This window comes from Pleurodeles waltl, chromosome 7 (genome assembly GCF_031143425.1).
Source record: "Pleurodeles waltl isolate 20211129_DDA chromosome 7, aPleWal1.hap1.20221129, whole genome shotgun sequence".
In the NCBI taxonomy this organism is placed as follows: domain Eukaryota; kingdom Metazoa; phylum Chordata; class Amphibia; order Caudata; family Salamandridae; genus Pleurodeles; species Pleurodeles waltl.
Genome location: NC_090446.1, coordinates 929,059,941 through 929,075,336, shown reverse-complemented (window position 1 = coordinate 929,075,336; position 15,396 = coordinate 929,059,941). Strand labels below are relative to the sequence as shown.

Sequence of the window (15,396 nt, the reverse complement as noted above, 5' to 3'; positions counted from 1 at the left end):
TTTTTCTTTCTCTCTTTGGCGAGGTCACTAGCACTGCACGTGCACGCAGGCCCAAAATTCTAAATGTGTTTCCATCGAATATTCAGGGACAGTAATGAGTGTGTTTAATATCATAACATACAGGCAGCTCACTCATATCATAGGAAATAATCTCTACAACCCACTCGAATTTCTCATAATGGAGGTCCTGCTTTGCTCTAAAGGAATTTTCTTTACATAGATGTTGCAAGGTGTTGGAAAACATAAACACAACATTTCTCTGCAAAATGTCTGCAACAGGCTCCCACACATCACCTAAAGTAAATAATTAAAGGAAAATTGTATTTAAATCAATCTGTGTTTAAGAATAATTCATGGTCATCAGAACAGGGCTCTGTGGAGAGCAGAGCCGAACTACCAGGGGGTCCCCTGAAAGACTGGAGCCCTGGACCAGAGCCCACTTTGCCTTAAAACGTCTCTGCCTGATAGAACCAATGAGGGCAGATAGAAAAGCAGGACTCTTATATTTTACAGAGCGTTAACAATTACAAAAAATCTATGTTGAGAATCTACTTTGAGTAGATTTCTCAAAGTAGATTTGAGGTCTACTTTGAGAAATCTCCTTTAAGATACTAATGACAGAAATCACTAAACCACAAACTATAGACGCAGTCAGGACAAGCTAAAAACTCCTATTCTAAAAAATTTACACCCTTTCCATCTTAGGGGTTTGAGTCATTTGTATATTCTCACTTTATGTACAGGCCCTCCTTTAAAATGTGAAAAAGGTAAGACCCTGGGTCAAGAGTATGTGAATATTTCAGAGTTTAACCGATTTCAATGACAAGGGAAGCAGTGGAAGACTTTGCCAGGAAGGGTCAATATTAGAAAGTAATCCCCTATTGTAATAAACCGCTACAACCTGGTTGAGAATGGAACTTATTACCGAGCAATGAAACGATCGGTGCCTTCAAAACAACCCGTCAAGGAGAGAGATCAGGGCTATGGAGCAGGGCTGAACTGACTCACCTTGGAGAAATGTCGCATCCTTGCTGCATGAAAGCTCCCAAGGAGAACCAGAGGCTGTTGAAGATCCCAAACTCATTGGTCTGCTCAGTGACTGGCTGTGATTCCTGTCCCTCCTCTTGCTCCTCGCTGTGCCACTCATAGGGGCTGAAGCGGCTGACCAGGAAAAGGACCACGCTGACTCCGATGTAGGCAAACACAATGCACATCCATATCTCATATGCCAGGGGATCCAGGAAGGAGAAGACTCCTGGTTTAGACTTTTGGGGCTTCTTGATCATGATGGAGATGCCCAGGCTCATGAAAGGCTTGGAGAAGTCGATGACCTCCTCTCGTACAAGTGTGATGGTCAGTGGAGCGATGGCCACATCTGCCCTCTGCAGGGAAAAAATAAGCACAAACAACAAGGTGCAATGAGCAAAAGACGGCTGTTGGCACATGAAAAGCTGGGTTTGAAGTGAACAAAAGGCTGGGTGAAAGATACATAGGCACATGAAGCTGGGAAGTTAGAGGGAGGGGTGTGTTTCAGATCCCGTTTCTCCTTTTCTCAGATCTCCCAATGGCTGTATGATCTGCTTATAGATTACAATAGTTCTTTATCAACTTAAGGTGACTCGCTAGGAAAATCCCCCATTCCCTTCAATAGAAAAACAGTCCGAGGATCAAGAGATATTACCTAGGGAATCTCTTGCTCCTGACTGTTATTCCCCACAAACACATCATCAGAGCTGCTCCCAAGGCTACTGTCGCCGGTCTCACATCCTGGCATTATCTTTTACAGTGCATTAGGTGCATTAGATGCCACTCTTTACTGATCTCTTCTGGATTGACCATAGCGCCCTGCTTTTCAACTCAACTTTTGGTTTCATCTCAGTAGGCTCCTATTCTGCATGTGTCCAAGCTATTACTTTCATAGTGTGCGTGTTTCCAATCCAGTAAGTAACTGACTGCAGAAAACCTGCTTCTGGACCCTAGGCAGCTATAATGACATGGTGTCACCGTTTTCTAGATCCAGGATCAGGGCACAATTACACAACCAATGGCATCCTGGGAGTCACAGTCGTAGTTCATTTCATTTACACTCATTAGTTTGAGATAGAAAATAACAAGGTTCAGTGATAGGAAATCCTGGGATTGGAAACATGGTGCTCCAGCAATATACAGCAAATCAGTGAACCTAATGGAGAAAAAACACTTTTAGAAGAGTATTTGGTTATAGTGCTGCCAACATTTTTGGGTCATCTTTTTGACACCTGACACGGTTTTTTAATTCTTCAAGACGGCATAGTACTCCACTCCCGGAGGTCCGTTCATTTGGTCAACTGAGAAGTGGGTAGATTTACAGCCCAAATAGACCACTTTCAATGGTGAATTTGGAAGTGGGTACCTTTAGCGCCTGGATCACGCAAACTCTTTGATTCACTTTTTGCATGACCTGACCAATTTCATACTTGATGGAGGCAGTAACAAGACTTTCTACCCTTTTGAAACTGGGTACTGCATTTACAGTTCTGACCTTCATACTCTGGGGTTTCCCTGCCAATCTGCTGTTAATTGTTAATATGACCGCTACTGATCGCCATCACAATCCCACCATTCCACAAAACTACATTAACCTTGGGGCCAAACCAACAAAGTATTTCACTTAATTTTGTTTAGTTGAAGCTTGAATACCATTCTGTTTCTTGATCACAGATCTAAGCTACCCGTGTCCTCGTTAAACTTATATGAAATTTGTTCAACACATTTTTCTCCTGCGATAATTAGAAACATGATATTAATTTTAATTTTAAATGTGGTTCAAAGTATGTATAAGAATAGCAGGGAACTAAAGAAAGGACCATAAAACTTATTTTAATGAATGCCCTAATATAACAAAGGTAGAGACACATTTCAAGGTTAATAAGTTGCACATTTAAAATTAAAATCAAGGAAATTGTGCTATTTGTGGTAGTTAACACTATAGGCCATAATCCTAAATAAGGCACGCCTCTGTTTCACCTATCATCCACAGATATGAGCAAATATAGGAACCTGCCAACAACAGGCCTTTAATAATGATTTCAACAGAGCCTTCATCGGGGTAACAGGGGCACAATCGTAACAAGGGCGTTTTTTCCAGAGAAGTAATGTCAAACTTCTAGGCAAAGTACAGCCATAGTAAATATTCCTGTGTCCTGATCACTAAGATATTAATTTGCTTGCAGCTGTCTGTATGACATATGTGGGACTTGAAGAAGTGCTATTGCACAGTTAAAAAAATATGGTAAGAATCTAAAAGCTAGTATGTACAGATTGTGCAGCGAATAATTTGGTTACTAAGTACATGTTTCATGCTGAGGTAAACTTTATACTCCCGCTGAACAGCAGCAATTTGAAAAGCTTTAGGAGAAAATAACAAACTAGATCTGCATGCATTTCATACTCGCATGTGAATATTGTCAATTGGACCGGAGTGGACATTATGAGAGGAAAGAGGCGATGTACAAATTGTGTACTGCTTTTATCCTGTCTTAAAACACACCTATTTCCTCTCAGCAGTCTACACACAACTGTGCCCAAGAAGTAAACTTAAACATGCCACATCCAAATGCACATAGCATTGTACTGAAGATATGTAATTAGGCGTGGGTAAAATTGCAGTGATACCAGAAAAAATCATGAAATAATTACTGAACTCTGTGTTATATGAAATTTGCAAAACCTTTGAAATGTTACAATAAGCAATTTAGTGTTTCTGAAGCAGGAATGGATATTACATAAAAAGACTCAAGTGATACCAATAGTATCTCACCGAGAGACGTATTCTTTTTCAAGTTAGTCTTCTGCCGTTGTCGAGTAAGATTTTTTTTTACACAAGGTGCACTTTTAAAAAAAACACACACAGGATTCTGGAAAAGCAGATTTTGAGCCATAAACTTAATATTATGTAATTTTGCAAAATTCTCAGGGATTTCCATAGACTTTTGCAAACAATTACACAATTATGCACACTCTGAATATATTCTGCAAAGATGTCTCAAAATGATAAAAGCCACCTGATGCCAAGCAATCGACAACTGTGCAAACCAGTAGAAATAAATAAATAGCAAAGTACTTAGGTACACACATCCATACATACAATGGTCATAGCTGCCAAGTTTCCACAGACCATTCGTGATGAGCTGCTCCAGGCCTACTATTTTTTTCTTTAAATTCTGGGACTTGTGGTCCTGTTTGATAGTGGAATAAACTGGACTACATGCCCAATAATTAAAAAAAAAAAAAAAAAAATGTACTGGAGTAGCACATCACGAATGGAGCTGGTAAACTTGGTAGGGCTGGATGTTTCACACAGATCCACTATGAGTCACCTGTAAACAATAAGAAACACATCCAGTGTAATATGAACAGATCACTTTGTCTCTGACTTTCTGATACTGTAAAGAGCTCCCTGATTCCAAAAGCATTATAGGCAGTGCTTAATTTGAGCCAGTGGTTGCCGGTGGAGGTGCACTGTGTTGGAGGCAGCATGTCCTGGTTGGCTCTGGCAGGGCCCCAGCCAGTCAGAACCTACCACTCCCATAATAGGTGAGTGATTACACTTACTGTATAACCTATGCTCACCCTTGGGTAGCTTAGCACTGTGCAGTCAGGCGTTTCACACAGGCAATGTGTAAAGCATTGGCACAGCAGTCCCGCGCAATAAATACACTGAGTGTTACAAAAGAGACTTCACACGTGTGGTAGGTAAACAAACTTTGTATTCAACACATACATTAATTAACACAACATAAATATTATGACTTCTGGGCATAAATCGCACTTGATAATATCACTAGCAGTACTCAGCCTAACCACCTTAAGATGGCATCAGTAGCATGGGAGAAATCCTACGTTGCACTTCCACCCCCACCCCCGCTACTGATGCCATCTTAACGTTATGCGGTGCAATACGTTGACAGAACTAGGTCCATCCCGACAATTAGTATAATGCAATGCCACCCAGTTATAGAATGCCCCCCAGATCACAACAATATCAGGAATATGTACACACTGATAATGACAGCACTTTTAGCAGCACTGTGGGCCAAGGCCACACAGGTAGAACCAATATCAAACATAGTGTCCCGTTGGCAAGAAATCAACATGTAAAGCAACTCCGCAGGTCAATGGAATGACTATCAGGTGGTCTTCATTCAAGCACTCCCACATGCACATGTTCATACAGCACTACTCCACAGTGCTATGGATATGAGGCAGGGCCGTATGGAGCACACTTACACACACACATGCACACAGCACTGTGATGCGGAGCAACTGATATCCAGCAGGCCAATTGGTAGCACAAAGCAGACCCTGTGGCCCAAACCTTCCTCCACCCACCATCTCACCCCAACTACCTCACAACCATGGATTAAAAAAAGAGATCACCCACCCCCTTTGAGTTGAGGCCGCCCTCAGCCACAGTCACACTTAGTTGAGGACCCAGGGAAGAAGGTGGGAAGGGTAGGTAGCAGGTCTAATTAGGGACAGTTGACAAGCAAAAGAGGGTGGGCCACCGCTCGGAAAATTCACCCACAGGATGCGGTGCAGAAGTGGCTAAGGGAACCTTTAAAAGGTTAGGGAATGTGCCTTCCGGCACCATCCCAGTTCTGCAAAGCACCTGGGGGAAGGGAGAGGTGGGGACACAAGGTTATACAGTCCCTTGACCTGCTTCGGATCACTCTCTGAAGTGTTCCTTAAGCCCAGTCAGTTACTCTCTTCACCCAGGCCCGGTCAGGGCAATACTGCCTGGCACATGCTGTCGTTTGGAGCCAGGTGAGGAGAGGGCAGGTAGTTTGCCACTCAGAGGGCCCAAAAGGAACCACCGATGAAAACGGAAATGTACCAGGTGAGCCTCTTTGAAGGTAGAGGCACCCCATCAGATACACATTGAACGGAGTTGTGTAATTGGGCACAACATTGGATGTGCAATGATCTGAGTCGCAACAGACAATTCGGATCACTTAGGATAAAGAGTTACCAATTATGTACCTCCAGAGAAATGTGGCACAACCCCTGGAGCACGTTGATACGAGTCACACCAGCCAGTACCAATCTCTTACCGTGAAGACTTACTAATTCCGTGGCTCCCTGGGAATGAGGGACAACGCTCGGTGCACAATGATACAGATCGCACCAGACAGTTCTGGTCCCACACAAAGGCTCAAGTTCAGTTATGTTGCACGAGGTAGAAAGAGGCACTACTATGGTTATGCCCCACCTCTGAGGGTTGTGACCTGCGAATCAGAAATCACACTCAATGAGCATGGAGTCAGTGTGATGCACAATGGAGATATGGCACGATCGACAAAGCGGTCCAAGCAGAGTCATGCAAGCAGTGAATCGGCTCACCACCAACAAAATGCTTATGTGTACTGAGGCCCCATGATGCAGGGGCCACCCTTCTTAGAGGTGGGCAATACTTTTGGGGCTAAACTCCTGGCAATCCAGTCCACAGACACGATTCTTAGTGTCACGGTCACAGTCAGCTGAAATCCAGCAGGCGATTTGGGCACTTACAAGGGCACGCACAGGCTTGCAATAGCAGACGGGATACATGTGAAAACACTATTGTGCGAGCATGCACATACGGACCTGCAAAGGCAGGCGGGACATATGTGGATACACTGTTGCGTGAGCATGCACACACGGGCCTGCAGTGGAAGGCAGGACACATATGAAAACACTACTGTGCAAGCGTGTACACATGGGATAGCGCCACTTGCTAACATATGTAGGAAGGCGTGCACACTTTCACACTGTCCTCACAGTGGAATAGTGCCCAGGGCCCTAACACCACTAAAACAGAAACAGCAAAAACCTACAGACAAAAAGCAAAAAGGTTTAGGGAAACACTATCTCAGCATGTCAGGTCTAACACACTGGCAGTTAATTTTGGGGATCTGCAATTATTTTTCTGCATAATTTTTTTATCGAGGGCAAGAGAGGGAAATTATACAGTTCGGAAAGAAGGAGAAGGAGAAAGAGAAAGACTGAAAAATTGATACAAAAGGCAAAAGCAGGAACCTGCAGGAGTGAGATAAAGTGGGAGGGAGTGTGTGGCAGTGAATTAAAGAGGTATGAGGTGCATTTAAAATCAGAGTTTTAGGCATCGGCACTCTTTCATAAATTAAGCACTGGTTACAGGGCCATACAAATAATAGAAATGTGCTATAGAACTGCATGAGACAAAGAATACCAAAACAGGATTTCAAGAAGGAGCACGTACGACCAATTTTAAGATTACACCTTAAACAAGTCAGCAAATCGAAATGTACACGTTTGGTAGGAGACTAGGAAGCCTCTGTGTACTGAAATCATAGGCCCTGGAGAGTTTTCTGCATGCACAGTGCCTGGAAGACTCACATGAAAAGGACTTGGAACTCTGCTGCCACTCACTCGTGACAGGTCGGTTGTATAGTCAGTCATCTTTCACGTCAGGTAACTCTCTAAGAGGACAAAGGCACAGATACTTGTCAAGCGATAGCTAGACATTTAACTGACTCTTGTTTAGGAATGCCAACCCTTCAGAGGCACTGAACTGTTGGGGACTCTCCAAATGCCCTTATAGGCCAGGCCTCTTTCGATTTATATCAGTTCTATGAACTTACTCACGGAGGCGTGCAAGCTGCTGCAGGCTGTTCTAAGATGGCCTCGAGGAATAACTCTCTTAATGGCAACCGAGAAGGCGCAAAGCAGGGAAGCGTGTCCCCCGCTTCCACGGTGGGGGCGCCACCCGCACTCCATACTCCACTATACCGCAGGGAGTTCAGAAATTAGCCAGGCAGAGCTTTAAATGGCAATTCATTCTGCAAACATGATTAATAAATGAATGATTCCGCACGTACGCTTCACCGGAGGCCACCGATGTGCGCTTCGCGAGGCCAAGGGGAAACGGAGTTGCGGCTTGCGAGGGCTTCATTGCATGCGACTGTTCAGAAAACGGCGCGACGCGTTCTCTGAACCAGGGGGAAAGGGCTTCTTCTGACTTCGCAGGAATACACTTTACTCACTTGCAAATTCCAAAACCACTAGCCTCATCCAGGGCTGCTTCGTGATATTTTGGCGCTATAAACAAGGTAGAGGTATTACAAATAATGTCCTTTTTCGCACATAGAGCAGTGACATTGACGACAGCTTTATAGGGTTTAGTTCCTCTCATGGAGTTTTGGAAAAAGTATATGTACATTTTAAAGACATTAAGCAAAGAGAATTTAAAGACAATGATGCATGGCGATTAGTTGTTCTGACTTTTCTTTACATCAAAGTTCAGACATCCTCAAATGGAATCTACGTTTTAAGTCCCGGGGCGGCTCCGCGGAGGAGCGTCGCCCCCCTCGCCAGCAGCAGGAGATGCAAACCTTTAAAAATAAAATGATAATAAACTATGTTTATTTTCATTTTATTTTTAAAGGGGTGGGGCCATGGTGGTGACGAGCAGTGAGGAGAGTGCACAGTGCACTCTCCTCAGTGCGCATGTTTGTTTGGCCGGCCATCTCGGGCTGGCTGAACACACATACGCATAAGGGCTCTCTCCAACCCGGCCTGTGTTGCAGGGTTGAAGAGAGCAAGCCCAGGCTCCCAGTCTGCGTTGGAGCGCCCAGCAGGGCGCTCCAGCCAACCATAACGCTGCTTTGAGCAGCATCATGATTGGCCGCAGGGCTGGCTGGGAGCCTGAAGTGCAGCAGAGAGCGGCAGACAGTGGCGGCGACGTTCAGGTATGTTAATTAATTGATTTTTTATTTTGTTTTTTTTCCCCTAAGTCACCAGCCACAACTGGTTTTAACATTATTTAAACCTCAAATAACCCTTATTCCATTATTTTCTTTTCTTGTAAAAGAAATTTCCAGCTTTCACTTGGTTACACACTTTTTAGTCACTCAACACAATGGGCTAACTTAGCAGGACTGTAATCCTAGAAGCTGTGAAGACGCCCTAAACCCGCGGCACTGTTGTGCTGATATTCACAGCTACAGGATAGAGGAGGCACTCAGATCTTTGGAGCACTGATGCAAAATGTTCATTTATTGAAGTGCAGGAACAGAAAGTTCAGGTTACATCAGTGTAGACTTATTTGAACATTGCAGTTAAGTTTTGTTACTGTTTTAAAAATGCAATCAAATACATGGTGCCAACCATTCTATTCTGGTCAGGCAGACCTTATTAATTTGTAGAAGTATCCATAATGTGATTATTGGGGTTGGGGTGGCATTTTTGAAGAGTATTTAAAGTCCCTTTCCTTTTGTCACATACTACCAGCTTGGATATAAATGAGAAAACACGTTAGTGATAGCTCATTACAGAGCGGTTTACTGCTGCTCATTTTTTCATCTTAAAACAAAGCCCTGTTATCAGCATAATGCTTCTTTTGGCCACAACCTGGCTTCCCCGTGGAATCATTTGAGGACCCCCTAAGGGGGCTTGCCCTCCAGTTTGAAGACCCCCTGGTTAGATAAATATTGTGCTATCAGGTGAACCTGTTAGGTGGAGAGTTAAGCATTTATGTATAAGACATTAATGGTTTCATATTTTTTTCAATGTCACTATATATTTTAATTAGATGCCAAGAGCTCTCTTGATTTTATAAAAATTTTACTAATCTTGACTTTTCAGCCAACAGTACTTTGGCTTATGTTATACGTAGTGTAGCCTGCAAAATATTTCTGTGCAGTAAATACCATGCAAGGAGTCAGGGGTGGGAGTTTCAAAACACGGCATGGCTTAAAACTCACTGACTACCACAAACATGCCAGTCTGTGGCTACTTACTACCTGCCATCTGACCCCTTACCATTCTGAAAATGGACTATTTGCTCCTGGCAAGTGCTGGAGTAAATCCCTTTGCAGGGTCAGAAGGAGAGCAGAATACCCCAGAGATCTTAGGGACGTTCTCTGTGGCATGGTTGGGCTGGGAATCAAAAGCAGCAACAGCAAAAAGGCTCAAGCCTGCCACACTCCCTTCGTTTCCTTGTGTAATCTCTCTATGCAGCCTTACATTTTCTCTCCCTTCAGTCTCCATTCTCGCTTTCTCTCTCCCTCTTCTCCCTTTCTGATCGCTTTCCCTCTGCCGTCCCCATCCCTCTCTTTCTGTTGAAGTTTCCAGCACCTGCTGCAGTTACCTCAGCGAGTTGGGGAAAGTGACACAGGCACCAGGAACGACCATGGACTTTTAAAACCGAACTCCATGGGCAACAGTGCACCATTCAAATGCCAGTGGAGTAAAAGGTCTGTTCGGCCCTGCTGCGGGAAGGAAAGAAGGAAGCAAATGTGCACTTGCACAGAGTCGAGGGCTTCCCGTAGAATGGAATTGTACTCTGCTTGTAATTCTGTATTCGAGAAACACCAAAATGGAAAAAGTAACATGACTTTCTCATGAGTCTACCTTAAACAGGCTTTGCCAACGAGTCGCTCATGAGCGTCTGGTAACTCTTCATTTACCTGTAAGGCATTTCTCCTATGCACCCAAGCCTATTAAATTAGAAGCTTTAACTTGGTATTATTAATATATGTGTACCAAAAGTGTGTATTCAAGATAAAAATCTGTCTATTTTCGTACTCCATAAGCTGGTGTTTGGAGCAAAAGTGGTTGAATTTCCAAAGTATATTATTATTACTATTTTACGGACCTTGTGAGCTATAGCTGTCATATATTACCTGTGTAGAGACATTCCAAATATACAATTTTTTTTTTTACATTATTACCTGGTGACCTGAGGTGACCACTGTTGATTATGCAGCATATTTGGGCCACTAGTGTAATCTTGTCTGCTACAGTCATGATTATATACTAATAATAATAGCGGCTCGGATTGATTTTCAACCCTTATTACTGTAAATGTTGGAGACTCCTGTCCTGGAAGCATACAACTGGTGTTACTTTCCATGCATACTTATGGAAGGGTTTGTGACTAGGTAAAAGTTGTAAATCTGCTTTCCTACACAAAGGTACTTGTTAAAGTGCAGGTTTACAACTATGTTTGAGAATCAGGTCAATTGTGCTCAAATAGTAAAAAATAATAAGGAAAGTTAATATTTTTTATGGTTTAAGATGTGTGGGAAATGGTATTTACCAAGTACAAAAACCATTTATATGTTAATTAGAGACTACAAAGGTAGATTTAGCAAACTTTAAAAAATTGAAAACAAGTAACATTGCATGTCTCTCTCAAACGAGACCGAGCATGATGTGCTGGCAACAACCCCGAAAAGGGCTGCCATCGGTGACCTCTTGCATCACTTATGCCTCAAACAACTGAATGTAGGTTCATTCATTCCCTTAAAACTCACCTCATACACTTTATTGGAGTCTAACCTATCATCAAATTATTGGCCTAATTCAATGGTACCTCACTCTTTCCTGAATCATTGCTCTTACACACTTACGGCCTGATTTTGACCTTGGCGGATAGGATACATTATATCCTTTGGAACTAGTAAAACGGTGGGTGGGATATCCATCATGTTTGTGACAGAGTATCCCATTCACCAAGGTTGTAATCAGACCCTCAGTGGCATATTACTTATTCCATACTCACTGACCTTAAACATGTTAATGAAGTCTCAATCATTGTACTAGGTGTTTTATTCTTCAACAGAGACTCATGGAGTTGCCATCATAAATCATGCACACTTCACTGGAGTATCAATCATTTTCCCATCAAAGATTCCATTAATTCTACATCTTTACTTGAATACATTTAAGTGGAATCTCACTCACTCCAATATCAGGGACTTTGTACACTTTAGTGGCATCTCACATATGCCCCACGTAAGGAAGCTTGTCTGGAAATGCATTCCCCCTAAGCAAATATTCAAAAATGTCACTTGATCAAGTTACTGTGGTCCAAATATCATGGCAAGGAAATGTGATGGACAAAATATATAGCTAAACAATAATATGAAAGTTTAAGTAATTGTTTGGTATAATTTCATTTTTATTCTGTTGTTTATTTATATTGTTCTCTGTTTTTACTTCATTATCAATGTTTTTGTGAAATGCATTTCTGTTTATTCTTTAAAATACCATAACAATGTGTTTTTGGAGTGATTGGGATTATTGGGGATTTAGATGGTTATAGTTTTTCAAACTTATATATTAATAACCTAAATAGATTATTACATAATTAAATAACATTTTAATTGTTTTTGTTTACATGTTTACCATTGTTTAAAGTAGGTAATACATTTACAATTTTGGTTTCAGTGTTTTTAGAGGATTTGGAATTTTAAGTGAAATAAATATACATTTATATTCATTGTGATTGAATTAATTAGAAACATTTTTTTAATCAGATATTAATTTTATTAATTTAATTATTTTTAAATTATAATACTGTTTAATGTTGTATTTAGAAAAATATTTTTTATTGTTGTGTGTGTTGTGGGTTGTATTGTGGCTTGGTGGATGGTGCTATATTTAATGTCTATATTCATTATTGTTAACTCTTTAATATTTTAAATCTTTAAAGTTGTACATTATTTTTTTGTTTATATATTTCATAATTGTACAATTATTGTTTTTTTAATGTTGGATTTATTTGGAGATGAGTTGGGTAGTCTTCAAATTAAGATATCTATTATATTAAAATAATGACTTAGCTGTTAATTATGATAATTTGAGAATAAAACTTGTTATTCAGCTTGTGTTTTAACTTAGTGAATTATGTGATTATATTATTATTTGTATACAAATCGGTTGTGCACTGTATTGGGGGAATGAGTGGGTAGTGGTTTTAGAGGAAATTGTTAAAATATAATTCATTTAAACATTAAATATGTAAAACTTCAAAATGGTAAACTATTTTTTGGTTTTGAAAATCATTTTTCATCATCAGAAGAGATTTCTTTTGGTTAGTGTGTTTTAAGTTGGAGTTTGATGGATGTCATTCATTTTAAAAATGTTTCCTTTTATGGTTTGAGTATTTGTTAACAATTCAAATATAGGTGTACATTTGTAAAATGTAGTTTAATTATATTTTTAAAACATTTACAAATTTTATTTGAAATGTATGCTTTATTATCCTTCATTTACTACAATGAATCTGACCAACCTACCACCAGTTTATGTACTTTAACACAATGTTAAAGTAGAATAACCATAGTAAATCCGACCTGCCAAATGTGTGCACTTTTTTCAATGTTTGTTAGACTGGAGTTAGAATAGTAAATTTGGCCTCCCACCCATGTGTATGCATTTCTCCTAATGTTTGTTAGACTAGACCTAGAATGGTAAATCTGACCCACACACAAAATGAATGAATGTTCCTTCATGTCTGTAGGAGTGTAGTTATACTTGTGCATTTTATTTTTTTAATTAACTCACTGTTCTAATGTTTCTGAACTGGAATTAGGCTACTACCTGTTACTTCATCCTGGAATTTTTATAAGATTTTTAAAAGCATATTTAATTTAAATGTATATATTTCAAATGTATATTTATTAATTATTATATATATATTTATTAATTATTATTTTATGTTGTTTTTTTAATTATTGTAATTGTGTTATATTTACTTAAATAGTTGAACAATGTTTTACATATTTTAAAAATAATTTAGAATGGTTCAATAAATGTAGAATGTTTTTTATTTTATTATTAGTTAAATATTCATATATCATGTTTTATTATTGAATGGAAATGAATAATTTGTTTTTACTTGTAATATATTTTTATATGTGTAGTATATATATTGTACTAAAGAATGTATTTCTTAAATGTAATTGATAGTGTTATCTTAATGTTATATGTCTTTTTAAAAATATTGTTATTGTTTTCAATGTTTTCTGCAATAGACCACGTGCTCTCTTGCAGACCCTGTGTACCTCACATGGGTCCCAACTTTTTTGCTCCTTGTGGTCTTTGATGTCTAACTGGTGAAGCCTAGTTCCCCTGTCCCTCGATTTCATTTAAACCCTTAACTGGACCTACTACTGCCTTAGAGTGGGGTAAATGGCTGAAATTTGTTTCTGAGATCCCCAGTTGAAGGATGTAAGTCAGTGCTATAGTAGTTTTCTACTACAGATTCATCATCTCAGCATGACCCAATTTCCCTCCTACAGTACTGTATGGAAATGTTATATCCTTAAAAGGAGTTATTTTAGGTCTTTGGCTTGGCCTGGCATAAACACACATTCCAATGAACATTGTGTCCAGTCGTGAGCCTACAAAAGTATTTCCGTGTACACTAATGAAAGCATTTAAATTCCCAGTAATGCTTTATTTATCTTCGGGAAAAGATCCACTGCCCAAATTGCATAAATCACAAAAGTACAAGACCCCTCAACTCAGCACTTTGAAAAAGTAATGCCCTGATGACCTCTATCGATCTCACATGCTCATTGGCTATCCATTTTCCTCTAGCTAAGCCCACAATGGGGAAAAATGTATTTCCTCAAGCCTGATATGAATTGTCTCTTGTCTAAAGTGCTTCCTTTTAGAAAAGAAGCATGTAATCCCTCAAAAGACTGTGGGGCATTCCCTATGACTAGATCAGTGAGCCATGGTTGAGGGCAGACCAGACCGTCGAAGAAAACAGCAAAGTGTGGTGGGTATAATCACCATGTACTGATGACCCTACCTGCCCTTAGCCGTCAACTGCACTTGTCCATCTATAGGGCATTGACCCAGAGCCTATTATCCCACTCGTGGGCTTCGAGAGTTGTCAGTGGTCACTTTCAACCTGAGCTTAATGGCACAGATGTTCTACAAAAAGTAGCTTCAGTAGTATTGAATGCTTATAATTGCAAATGGGGCACCACCCAATGAGACAATCCAGATCCTCTTCTTCCTACAATTTCATGACTATTGTATCTACAGAGAAGAATGAAACTATTCGGCTGAAGAAAATCCTGACCTTAAATGATTAGAACAAAGATAAAACCTTTTCCAGGTTAAGGCAACTGAAAGGAAAGAAGTTACAAAGGTGAACTGTAGTTTTTGCGATTTAGGCTTTTTTGGCATCTGGCCTCTCTAAATATATCTACACGTTGTCACAATGTAAACATTACTATGACTGGTAGAAATATAAATATGGACCAGTTTTGAATAGCTGTTTTGAAGGGAATACACTGGTATCCTTGGTGCATTAGAAAATATCTTCTGCCACTACAGTAGCTCATTAAACTATGATAAGAACACTGATTTCTCCTTAAATCTATTTCAAAGGAATATTATTGCAACCTGTATACTTTTGACAGGTACTTTTGTTTCATCTGTCTGTTTTTCAACATTTAAGGTAAGCGTTCATGTTTTATAAGTCTAAGCTCCACAGTATATTCGGCATGGTTGAATTTTGGAGAAAAAAACAAGAGAAACTTGAGTTGGAGATTTTTAAAGTCATGCTGTCATTCAAAGAATGACAAATGAGGC

General features: G+C 40.1%; 1 protein-coding gene across 5 annotated transcripts in view; it reads right to left on the bottom strand.

Moving 5' to 3' along the window:
• The window catches only part of GRIA1 (glutamate ionotropic receptor AMPA type subunit 1), a 401,004-nt gene that overhangs the window by 92,038 nt on the left and 293,570 nt on the right, over window positions 1-15,396 (bottom strand). For all 5 annotated transcript variants that reach the window (XR_011194162.1, XM_069199598.1, XM_069199601.1 and 2 more), the window contains exon 11: window positions 1,009-1,382. Coding sequence is in view for 4 of the 5 variants with exons in the window: in XM_069199598.1 (XP_069055699.1) it covers window positions 1,009-1,382 (374 nt within the window). In the remaining variant the exon portion in view is untranslated. The remainder of the gene's footprint in view (window positions 1-1,008; window positions 1,383-15,396) is intronic.